Below are 12,623 nucleotides of genomic sequence, written 5' to 3' on the forward strand. Positions count from 1 at the left end.
GACTAATAAATTTCAAACATTTCAATATTTATAGGAATAAAAAAATATTTTAACCTTTCATTCGTTGATTTATCACCTTGACTTGTTAATTTGATAACACATGAGAAAGGGTAAAAAATGTCATGTAAGAACATAGTTTCTTGTAAAGGTTTTAACCTTTTGCTATTACAAAGGACACTCCACTCCTTCGCCTAGAAAGTCCACACACCAACCAACCAATTGTTTCTGTTTGTCTTGCTCAATTTGTCTTTTTTGTTCATATTTCAGAAAGTTCAAACGGTCTTAGCTTTAGGAGTATTCTTCTAGGAAAAAACTATCCCACAATAACCTCTCTCTCCGGCGCAGGTCCACTTTTGTGCGTGACGCTCACGCTTGCATCAGAACCAACTATATATAAACACAGCGCGCGCTCCAAACCTTAAACTGAAAAACAAAAGAACACCAAAACCACTCAATAAGAAGAAGGAACACTCGCTCTGCAAAGTGTGTGAACGAACCCTAATAATGGAGACGAAGGAGAACGGACCGAGCAAGAAGGTTTCGAATGGGGGAATAGATGGACCCACGAACCCGATGGTCACTCCTCTGCTCAATGATCTCTACCAATTCACCATGGCTTACGCTTACTGGAAAGCTGGCAAGCATCAAGAACGTGCTGTGTCAGTATTCCTCGCTTTTCGCTTTCGTTTTAATCTTACTGTTTTTGTGTATTTCGCATTTTGGTTTGGTTGCCGACAGAGTGCAACTGAAACTGAAACTAATAGTTGTGGTTTTGTGCTTTTTTGCTGAATTGAGTTGTTTCAGTGTCTTTGATTAGTGTTTAATTCTATGGATGCACAGTGTTTATATATATATATATATATATATATATATATATATATATATATATATATATTAATTACTGGTTAGGCTTGGTAGTTTAAATGTTTGAATGAATGTTGATGTGTGTTTATGAGAAGATTGGATTGTGTTTGTTTTCAGGTTCGATTTGTATTTTCGGAGGAATCCGTTTGGTGGGGAGTATACCGTCTTCGCTGGCTTGGAAGAGTGCATAAGGTTCATAGCTAATTTCACGCTCGCTGAGGAGGAGATCGATTTTGTTAGGGAATGTTTATCTTCCTCTTGTGAGGTAAAACTAAATTGTGATCCCCTTTTACAGTTACAACTGACAACTTCCTCGTTTTGTTTTATGGTGGTGGTGAGTTTGCTGATTTAAATGCAAAGATTTGGAGTTTCCCTCTGTCGTGATATTAGGTGTAACACTATTTTCAATAAAAGGAAATAATGTAGGTATAACGGAAGCAGAAATTTTGTCATTAATGTCAACACTTTCAACTAGATATCCTTGAAAACAACTTTGGGAAACATCCTTAAAAATAACTTTGGGAAATCTAAATGATATAGGTGAGGCTTTTTTGTTCAAGGGGAACTTTCTTCCTTTTACAATGTTGTTATTTGTTTCTTTTTTAAAAACAGAATTGGACCAAATGAAAACCTGAAATAAATATGGCTGGTGATATTGGGTATGCTGTAATTCTGTGAAAAGTTTAATGCTGCTGACATTTATATTTAGATTTTCACTACAAAATATTCTGACTTAATAATAATCAATTAAATCTAGGATGGATTCTTTGACTACCTCAGAGGACTTGACTGCTCTGATGTTGAGGTGTATGCTATTCCTGAGGGAACAGTTGTTTTTCCCAAGGTTCCCCTGATGAGAGTTGAAGGTCCAGTTGCCGTGAGTACTTTCCCACCATTAACTACCCCCTTTTAATGCCGATCTTTCAAAGATGACCTAGTTCATACATTAAATTGACTTATATTTATTGTTCAGGTTGTTCAATTGCTCGAAACACCTTTTGTGAATCTAATTAATTATGCGTCATTAGTTTCTACTAATGCTGCAAGGCATCGTAATGTTGCTGGAAAATCCAAAACTCTACTTGAGTTTGGATTACGAAGGGCTCAGGTTTCAAAGTCTTTTAAAATACATTTTGATTAGTAAATTTTGGAAGAACTGTACTTCTTCGACAAAAGAAATTCATATTTGTATGTAGGGGCCTGATGGTGGAGTAGGAGCATCAAAGTACTGCTATATTGGTGGATTTGATGCAACAAGGTATTATCACTGTTTTAAGTTTGATTCCACACAGACGTGGGATGGAAGTATACAAAGTTTTATAAATTTTTGTTTCGGAAGGAACCCATAGTTTGCTATTCCTTTTCTGTTTCTGAACTTTTGTCGTTGCAATTACACTTTTAATATTGAAATATTAAATTAAATTTAAGTAAATGCAAACGACCATATTACTGAGAGATGGCCTACACAAGCTCCCTTGTACTCATTCCTTGGCTGTTTCTGTGAATTTGTTGTTTCTGACCTTTGCTTTTGTGTAACTTGGCTGTTTCATAACTTGCCTTTTTTCATGTGTGCCAACAGCAATGTTGCAGCAGGAAAGTTATTCGGGATACCCCTTCGTGGTACTCATTCCCATGCCTTTGTTAGTTCATACATGGTGTGTAACCAATTTACTGAAATTTTACATATTTGGTTTATGTAAAGAATTTGCAATAAGTTGTTGTTTTGTAAATTATGATATAGCTTCCCTACATAATTGAAAGGACTGATTTTCTGTTTAAATCTATCCTTTCAACATTTCTAAAGGCACAAAATTGTATTGATTGTTTGTAGTTACTATTTATGAGAAGAATAGTTGGAAATTTGTCCGGGAAGAATTCAAGGGACTGCTGTGCAGTTCAGTGGGAATACAGTTAAGTCATAAAATTAAAATCAGTGCAATTTGTTCATACATTTATGAATCTTATTGGAGATTCCTAAAATGTAGGACTAGGAAGATCAAATATTTACAATATGGATCAAAATTCAAGATTGGAGTGTGACAGTTGCAACTAAAATTCAGAGGGATTAGATGAAACTTCTATTCATTTTTCTAAATAATATGCAGTTGGACCCCATGCATTCAAAGTTTGAGCATTTGACTTCGACAAAATGAAACTATGAAACACTAAGGTAGGTCCCCTAAAAACAGTGGCCCATTGCATGAGATTCCCTACCTGGGGGTGGGGTGAGGGTCTAGGGAGTGTAGTTGTACACAGCCTTAGCCTTGTAAATAGAGACATTGTTTGCTGAACCCGTCATTTCTAGATCCCAGTTTTTATAAAAATGGAGCTTCATTGCGTGTTTGGAAAAGATTTACCTACGTGGATCAATACTCTCTCCACGTCCAAATAGCCAAAATCAGCATAAGCTGCATATAGTTGCTTCTCTCAAACGTGGAGCCAACTGAATCTGACACGCAAGCAAACATGCACTCGGTCCAGAAGCTGGCTTGTAATTTCTAGCTGCCTTTATGTGATTTCTGCTGTTTGTGTTATTGTAATTTATATGGCTTGAAGCAAATGAGGCACTATCTGTTATATTTCCCTTACTTTTTTTTTTGTGTACTTTTGTGCAGAGCCTTGATGAGATTACAGACAAGTCACTTCGCGGAAAAGATGGTTCAAGTAGGTGTGACGATTTTGTTAGTCTGGTTCAAACGTGGCTGAACAAAATTCAGGTGCCAGGATACAAACATTTACAACCTTAATGTTCTTTTTCTGTTGTGGTTCTTAACTACCTCCTGTTTCTGTTTTTTGGTGTGTTTGTCTGTGGGAGAACATGGTGGTTTAGATAACACTTCATCCTTATGCAATAACTCATTTGAAAGTTTTTGTTTTCTTTCTTTGTGAAGACCCTAAAGTAGTTTTTTCTACTTAGGTAATTCCTGAGACTGAAATGGATATATTGAAAGCTGAAGCTCAATGTAGTAAAGCTCTGCATGCTTATGCCTGTGTCTTTAATGCAAACTTTGATGTTTCTAGCACACAACAATTTGAAGCTCATGAGTACTGGCACACATACGACTGATGTTCTAGCTAATCAGTAATAAGTATTGTCATTTGCATTTCCATGTCATGTGAGCTGGAAGCCTTGGTTTGTGCTTTTCAATATGAATAAAGAAGGCTTACACTAGAGTGAAAGGAAATATAGAAGAAAGAGGAGTTCTAGCAACACACTCTTTCTCACACTCTGTTATTGGTTGAAATTCATTGAAAGATTTAGTGAGACCCACTAAGATTTATGATTTCCAATAAGTTTTAGCTTCTAGTAGAGAGTGCATTCAAAAGAGTGTGCTATAGAGTGTGTTGCTAGCATTTCTCTAGGTGGAAACATCAAGAAGGTTGCATACATGCATGGTAATCTATATAGAATAGAAAGACAAAATCAAAGACAGGTTAAAAGGACATGCTAGTAATAGAATAGTAATTGTTTGAGATTTTCAATAAAAACCATACCTGTGTTTTTGCTTAAATGCAAAAGTTTCAAGACTAGTTGGTCTTCGATAGAGTTTGGGAGCTTCATCAAGTAATTGGTCAAATGCTCAATACTTGCTGACCCACTCTTCTAATAAAAGTAAAATTTCAGCACAAGGTTTTGGTTGGGCTCATGATTTTTCATGCTGAAAGTCTAAAGGGCTTTTCCCATTAGTTGGTGTGTCAGAGATGTTAATAGAAAACATTCTCAGAATCCCGGGCCTTATTCCAACAAGTTAAGCTCTGGGGTAATTGTATTACACATGGTGTGATTGTATGAGATTGACATACATGACTTATGAAGTGTCGTGACCCTTCATTGAACATTCTACACTGGAAAGAATATTTTTCTCTTTTTAATTTTTCATATAAAGCTCAAATAAAATCATTTACCCGGGAGAACTGGGAAAATAAGACAGTAGTAATAGATTGAGTTGATATAATTAAAATGAAGTTAGGCCTAATATGGTAAAGGTATTTTAGATCATGATTATTTCATGTGGGCTAATCTTTTCCTCACTTTCTGGAAAAATCAAAATTGAATAAACATTTCATGCCAATGCTATAAATGATAACCATGCTATTCACCAAAAAGCAAAGAGAATGATAACCATGTTGTATGTTTATCTTTCGCACTCTTACAAAATCAAAGATGGATTTGCCAGTGAATATACTATGTGTTTCTCCTCTCTGCAGTTGTCAAATGGTGTTTTTGGTGAGACCAATCAAAGCGAGTTGGCAGCATTCACATCATATGCATTGGCATTTCCTGATGGTTTTCTTGCCCTCGTAGATACATATGATGTAAGTATTGTATTTCTTAAACAGCCATCATTTATAAATTATAATCCTGGCATCATTTTACTCAGAAATGTCCACTGATTGTACGTAAAGTAAATCTTGCTTATCACTCATTTATTGTCTTGTGAACCAATATAAATGGAAACTGTTAAAAACTAAAAATGATGAGAATCAGTTTTTGCGTGATCTTTTATCAATTTGACTTTGAGAAATGATAGGGGATTTACATAACTGGGAAGATGAGTGAACCATTGTGTGCTTATAAATCTGTGTCTAGGTATGGGAAGGTACCCCCCTCCCCTATTTGGCTTGATCTAAGGATATGCATAGCATTAAGTTGCAAATTAATTAAAGAAGGAGATGCATAAGCACAAACCACATAGGCACATACATGAATCATCTTGTACATTATGATTTAGATTAGTTATGTGCTTAACAGATGAGAGTAATGGTGGATAGTGTTTTGCACTTGTGCTCAATACTTATAGACACTGATCACAGGTCAGTGCCTTCATTTTTCAAATAAAGTGAGTATAACTTGTTCTTGTACAACAGAGTCCTGGATACTGAAACTTGGCCACTTGTGTGATAAATCATACCTTAAGGTCCATAATTAATGTGATACCTATTTTGCTGTTGAATATTGCAACACTCATTTCCCTCCAACTTCCGCTTGCCAATTATTCTATTGTATATGCTAACATTGAAAGTATGTTAAATTTTGCAATTGTGTGAACTGTTAGATCCGGTTATTATGTCATCTGGCAAATGTCATTGCGTCAAGTGCTGAAGTTGCTTTATTATGGGTTCATTCAGTATTTTTTTACCTTTGTTAGGCTATTTCTTTAGTTGATTGCATTTGTATTTGTTGACAGGTGATGAGAAGTGGAATCCCTAATTTCTGTGCAGTTGCATTAGCTCTCAGTGATTTAGGGTATGCCAGGAAGTATTTTCATATTATTATCACTTGATTATAAGTTTTACACTGTATGAAGCTTTTTGTAGTTAATGTTCCCAGTTGTTTTTTAGTTGGTTGGGATACAAAGTATTTTGTTTTTTGTTTTCAAATGAATGAAAAACGATATTTTGTGGTGGAATCTGCATAGATTTTCTGAGAGGAATTAATGGCAATAGTAACTGCGAGTGCCTAGTACGGATGTAATGGCAATCTCCATTATGATGTTGATTAGGATGTACTTGATGCTGTATCTGAACTTGCATGTGCAGTTGGTTATGTGGTTGGATTTTGTTTTTTTTTGGGATTACTGCAAACTTTTCCTGAAAAAGTTATTTAATGCTTCTGTGCAGTGTTTCCTCAATTATTAGCTAAAATGATCTGTTTTTTTGCAGTTCCTTAGTTTTCTTTATGCAGTCTGCATTATGTTATTGCAAATATCTTGTTTGTTGAGTTCAGAAGCCTTTATCGATGTTTATTTTCTTTAGGTGAATTCTTTTCTTTCTTTTTGTTGAATAATGTTAGATTATATTTGTACTATAATAGTATAATGTTATTTTCAATTTAAAGATTGCATCAGCCTGTTGTTAATTTACTGTAGTATCTCTTCTTACTTGCATCATGTTGTATAACTAATAAATCATTACTTTTTTTGCTTGAACTAGTCTCTTGTACCTCCTGCTCATCCCCTTAAAAACAACACTCATTTTCAAAGAATCACTTAATTTCATTCATTGAGCTTCATGATGTCCCCTGCAGATACAAAGCAGTTGGCATTAGATTGGACTCTGGTGACCTTGCATATTTATCCTGTGAGGTCAGGAACTTCTTTCGCTCTATCGAGAAGGAATTTGGAGTGCCTGAATTTGGGAAGTTGCAAATCACTGCTAGTAATGATCTTAATGAGGAAACATTAGATGCTTTAAACAAACAGGTAGCTAATTACTCAGTGCAAACTGGAACTTGTTACCTATTATAGAAATTGACCAGTGTCTGTGTTTGCTGCTTTTCATAGGTGTGTGCACACATTGTTTTATTTCCGTATCGCATAAAAATTCTTTTATAGAAATTATTGTACATGATTTGCTGGTTTATACTTTATACAAATTTTAATTGTTAATGTTTTACACATTCATTTGCATTTATACTAATGGATTGCAGCTTTGGTGTTTAAAAATATCTCCTGCTATATAAAATTCAGATCTTAAAATGGTTGGATAGTTATTGTAATATTTCCTCTTCTATAATTATAACAAAATGTAATTGTTAGAAAAGTTGGTAGTTTTGTTATGTAATTTAGTAATTATTAAAAATGTCAGGAATATGAAACTAACAACATGCTTGTGTTAGTTCACTGATGCATGCCCCTGAAATCTGTCGTATTTTTTTTATGTATTGGCTTCAAAATTGCAGTTTTGTGGGATACATGTATGGTTTGTGGGCTTGTAATTTTCCTAATACCCATGTAACATGTTTTCCTACCATGATTGGGATAACATTAATCGTTTAGTAGTTTTGGTGCTGTAAACAGAAATAAGAACACAATTTTACTGGCTAAAGTCACAATCTTATTTTCCAACAATATTTTACATTACTTAGATCTATAAACTCAGGTTAATTTAAACAACCCAAAGTTATTTAACCACAGGGCCTTGAGTTGTTTATTGAAGGGGTAGCCATCACTGAGATTGAGGATTTATAGTTAAAATTTTATAAAGAATTAAAAAGGAATTTAAATTGAGGAAGCTGAGGTGTATGAGGCCTAGCTCCAAGGTGTGAGATTTGGTTACTGGCAGAGTGTAGTAGGAACACTGTAAATTATCTCATCTGCCTCCCTCATTGTGGTACTTTGGCTACCAAACCAGTCTTTGAAAGGAGTGTAATCAGCATGGAGCTTTAACCCCAAGCTCAAATTCAAAAGTCCATAATTGTTTTCCAAGGGGATCTGAATGGCATAAAATGTAACAATGACCAGTCCTATTATTGTACTGCTAATTTATTGAATAGAAATTCTTAATAGATTTTTCTTTGAATTTTTGTTCTGTTGTCATAGAACATATTCATATCATGTTGGAATCCCTTCCACAAAAATTGTAGATTTATTTTGTGTGAATGTCAGGGTGTGTTGAGGTATAAATGAAAACTCCACAGCTTTATTTTTGTTGACAAAAAGGTAAAATTTACACAAGGATATGTAGTTTCTTCTCATATTTTTTTGATTTATTGCATTTTCTCTACAGGGTCATGAGGTTGATGCCTTTGGAATTGGTACATATCTGGTTACATGTTACGCTCAAGCTGCTTTAGGTGTTGTTTTCAAGCTGGTTGAAATAAATAATCAACCTCGTATCAAACTTTCTGAAGATGTGTCAAAGGTTTGAACATTCTAAACTTGACAGGATATTGCAATCATCTGATTGGTAATTTGATTATTTTCTCTTTCTTTATCTATATTTAGGTCTCTATTCCATGTAAGAAGCGATGCTATAGGTTGTATGGGAAAGAAGGTTATCCCCTGGTAGACATAATGACTGGAGAAAATGAGCCCTCTCCAAAGGTATTATTTTGAGTTAGTTTGTCTGACACTATATCTTTTTTTTTTTCAATGTTTTGCATCCCTGCCCCAGTCGGGGTTGAGGATGTCAGTAAGTGCTATTATGTATGTTTTCACCAGCATCCCAAGTTGGGAATTCTGGCCAATCAAATTTCTTTTTTAGGACGGTCACCTTGGAGTAGTATTAAGTCAGGAAAAACTCTCATGCTTTGGTTTAAGCATGTAATTGTTTATTAGTATTAACTAAGCATTGTAGTAATTATTCTCATCACCCTGATGAAGTGCCTTAAACATATTAATATGGGTTTCTCTCGAGGGTGGGCTGGATATTTGCAGAGTAATGTCGATGCAACTATTGATAGAACCTCCAATATTGCTGTTCTGAAAAATTAGGTCATATTCAATTGCTGTTCTGAAAAATTAGGTCATATTCAATTGCTGTTCTTTATCCTTTTTCAAAATATAAATCCAAACAAGGGAACGACAGCCTTGCACTGCACCATTCTCTCAATGCTCTTACTTTGTCTAGTTTCCAGCATCTTAGCTTGTCAGTCTTGCCTCAAAGTCAGTTGGTTCTGTGTAGTATACAAATGAAGGCATAAAAATTCTTTTATCATCTTTTATGTAGGTGGGAGAAAGAATCCTGTGCCGTCATCCCTTCCAAGAATCCAAGAGAGCATATGTAGTGCCACAGCGTGTTGAAGAGCTTCTGAGGTGTTACTGGCCTGGGAGTACTGGTGAGAATTAACGATCAACAATCAGGGAGATCAGTAGTCGCGTATTGATATCTTTAAAAACTTAAGTTTGTTTGCCTAGGGGAGATGAAACTGCTACATCGTTTATAAGTACAATCCCATGATTCATTATTAACCAACTGTATAATTTGGTCGTGTAGCTTTTGAACCTGCCACACTAACCCTTACTACCCCTTTAAACTAAGAAAAGGAATTTATTGCCTCATCTGTTAATCCTATGGTTGCAAAATGTATTATCTTATTAGTTCCTGCATGAAATGTTTGTTATCTGAAAACTAGGTTGCACTCTGGAATATATAAAGTGGCTTACCAATACCAGCATTTATCTGCAATTCATATATATATTCAGTCATTTCAGTGCATGCAGCTCATGACTGTCAGTTTTTACTTTTCTATAGTAACCTGCTTATTCTTTTTTGAAGATATAAAGAAAGATACTTTACCAGCTCTAAGAGATATCAGAGAGCGATGCATCAATCAACTTGAGCAAATGCGACCTGACCACATGAGGAGGCTTAACCCAACTCCATATAAGGTCACAAAGTTAAACCTTTCTCTAAATTACTCGATTGTTTTCGTCTTGAATGATTTTGATTTTTTTTTTAATCATGAGCAGGTTAGTGTTAGTGCAAAATTATACGACTTCATTCATTTCCTGTGGCTCAATGAGGCACCAGTTGGGGAGCTACAGTAAGGCAAATAAAATGGCGGCGTGCCTTCAGAACCCAATGGGTATGGCAAAAAAAATGTTCAGTTCACGGGAAATTTCTCCATACAGTATTTTTTTTTATCAGCATTTCTCCATATAGTATAGATGTATTCAATGTGTTTTGACTGTTTTTCAAAATAAATTATTCTGTAGATTGGTGTTGATGGAACCATTATTCTTTCAACATCCTCCCTTTATCACATTGCTATGCAGTCTTCGTACGTGCATTCAACATATCTATCAATGTGAATGTTTTCTTCTTGAAGGAGTAATTGAAGGCATTTTGTCTACTGAATTTAAGCATGTATAACACCTTGTGAATCATGTTATAAGTCGCCCGTGAAAAGAAATCTTAAATCTTGTTTACTGGCCTGAAAAAAAAAAGATGTCTATTACACCCTAGAAATGCTAATTCCTCCGAAAATATCCAGTCGATAGAGTGGCCGAATCACTCAAAGTTAACACTTGTCAAGTCACTCAACAACGCGTTATTAGAGGTAGTGAGATGACTTTAATACTGTTTGAGTGCAATTTTTTTTTTCTAATTTACTAATTGGAGGTTGGTTTCAAATTATTATCTAGTTTGAGATAAATCATAATAAGTTTTATAACTTTTGTGTTAAAAATGGTAACTTCTGTTACAATTCTTTTAAACTGAAGTCATAAGTTTTTCTATAACTTCAATTTCTTTTTAATTTATGACTTTAAAGTCGTAAAGTTTTTTTTATTTACATTTCCAACTTTGTAAATGTTTTTTTTGTTAATGTTTTATTTTTTATGTTAATTTTTTTTTAAAAAATATTGTAAATATATTTTTTAAGTTAATTTTTTTAAAAAACTGTAAATAATTTTTTTAATTTAATTATTTAATAAATAAATGTTTTTCTATACTTTTTTTAATATTCTGTATGTATTTTTATATGGTTTTATTTAATATTTTATATATTTTTTTAATATTGTTTTATTTAATATAGTTTATATATTTTTAGTATTTTTTAATATATTTTTTTATATTTAATATTTCATATATTTTTTTACTAATGTTAAACAATTTGATATGTTTTGTAAATGAAAAAAATAATAAAAAATACATTAATTTAGTAATGATTAATATTATTTTTATTTTTTATATTTTCCTTTAATTTGTATTGTTTGTTTTATATTAATGTATTATGTTGTTTTTATTTGAACAATAACTTTTATTACTAAATTATTATCTATTGTTAATAGTAAATTCATTTATATAATAAAATTAATATTATTTAATAAATTATAAGTTAATATTAATAATAAAATATTTTAATATTTTTATTTAAATTCTAGTCAATTTATATTAATGTATTATGTTGACTTTTTGTTTCTCTTTAGTCTTTTTAAATTTAAGTATTTTATATTATTTTCTTCATTTACAAAACAAATCAAATTCTTTAACATTAGTAAAAAATATATAAAATATTTAATATAGAAAATATATTAAATAAAAAATATTAAATAAAAGCATATAAAAAAAATATACAAAATATTAAATAAAATTAAAAAAAGTAAAAAAAATATATTTATTTATTAAATAATTAAATTAGAAAAAGTATTTACAATTTTTTAAAAAAATTAACTTAAAAAATATTTACATTTTTTTAAAAAGAATTTAACGTACAAAAATAAAACATTAACGAAAAGAAAAGCATCTATTGTCTTCAAAGTCAATGTCACCAATTAAAATAAAGATGCATAATGTCCTAATTTTTTTATGGGGCAACACATGGACAGCATGAGAAAAGATAAGAGGGAAGGCAAATTCGTCCGCGACCCAGGTGCAGTGATATGTTATGCTACGAGAATTAGTATAAAGGCTAAATTTGGAAATAGAAAAAAACGTTTAAAAAGTTAAAATTGATTAATTTTATATAATTAAATAAATTGACAGGTTTTACTTTGAAACGAGTTGGCCAATTCTTTGGCTGATCTTTGCGGAGGATATAGCAGCTCTCATAGCACCCCAATCTCCTGCAGCTCCATTACCATAAATTAGTAACCTGTTATGTGGGCAAATACTAGTATGAGATAGTGAAAATACAACTGGTTGGACTATAATTCTTTTTTAAATTGGTTTCGAATAAAAAATCATTTATGAATCTATTGATATCTAGGATAAATAGATCAACTGAACATAATCATTTCTTTCCTTTCTTAAAAATCCTTCAAGTCATAAATCATAAAGTCTCCTATGACAAACTATATTCACAAGATCATGTCTAGCCATAATAAGCACCTAGATCAATCATTGACCAGCCTCACAAAATTAGAATTCAATGTGTCAGAAGAAAATTAGAAGTCAAAGAATTTTGAACCTGGTCAATGGATACTTACAAAATTTTTCAAGAAAAGTTAGGCGTTAGTTTGTATCGTAGACTTTTACACAAATACTAGCAGTATACCTGTGTGATTGGGCGAGTCGCATTAAATTTTTATGCA

The 12,623-nt window shown here is 32.7% G+C and overlaps 1 protein-coding gene across 1 annotated transcript; it reads left to right on the forward strand.

Moving 5' to 3' along the window:
* Nucleotides 1-217: 217 nt before the first annotated feature.
* LOC114412409 (nicotinate phosphoribosyltransferase 2-like) lies at nucleotides 218-10,458 on the forward strand. Its single transcript, XM_028376301.1, has 15 exons — nucleotides 218-659; nucleotides 982-1,129; nucleotides 1,622-1,741; nucleotides 1,838-1,972; nucleotides 2,061-2,122; nucleotides 2,444-2,519; nucleotides 3,480-3,581; nucleotides 5,074-5,181; nucleotides 6,054-6,112; nucleotides 6,893-7,067; nucleotides 8,374-8,508; nucleotides 8,592-8,690; nucleotides 9,316-9,424; nucleotides 9,865-9,977; nucleotides 10,059-10,458. The coding sequence occupies exons 1-15, from the start codon at nucleotides 505-507 to the stop codon at nucleotides 10,134-10,136; spliced, it is 1,674 nt and encodes a 557-aa protein (XP_028232102.1). The 5' UTR covers nucleotides 218-504; the 3' UTR covers nucleotides 10,137-10,458.
* Nucleotides 10,459-12,623: the final 2,165 nt, after the last annotated feature.

The sequence above is a fragment of the Glycine soja genome, chromosome 5 (genome assembly GCF_004193775.1).
Source record: "Glycine soja cultivar W05 chromosome 5, ASM419377v2, whole genome shotgun sequence".
NCBI classification, from domain to species: Eukaryota; Viridiplantae; Streptophyta; class Magnoliopsida; order Fabales; family Fabaceae; genus Glycine; species Glycine soja.

Excerpts from the sequence above, each read along its gene's own strand:
- LOC114412409 (XM_028376301.1), top strand. The coding sequence starts at position 505 with ATGGAGACGAAGGAGAACGGACCGAGCAAGAAGGTTTCGAATGGGGGA. Across the intron at positions 1,742-1,837 it reads GAGTTGAAGGTCCAGTTGCC|GTTGTTCAATTGCTCGAAAC; the intron begins GTGAGTACTTTC and ends TTTATTGTTCAG. Across the intron at positions 9,425-9,864 it reads TTACTGGCCTGGGAGTACTG|ATATAAAGAAAGATACTTTA; the intron begins GTGAGAATTAAC and ends TCTTTTTTGAAG.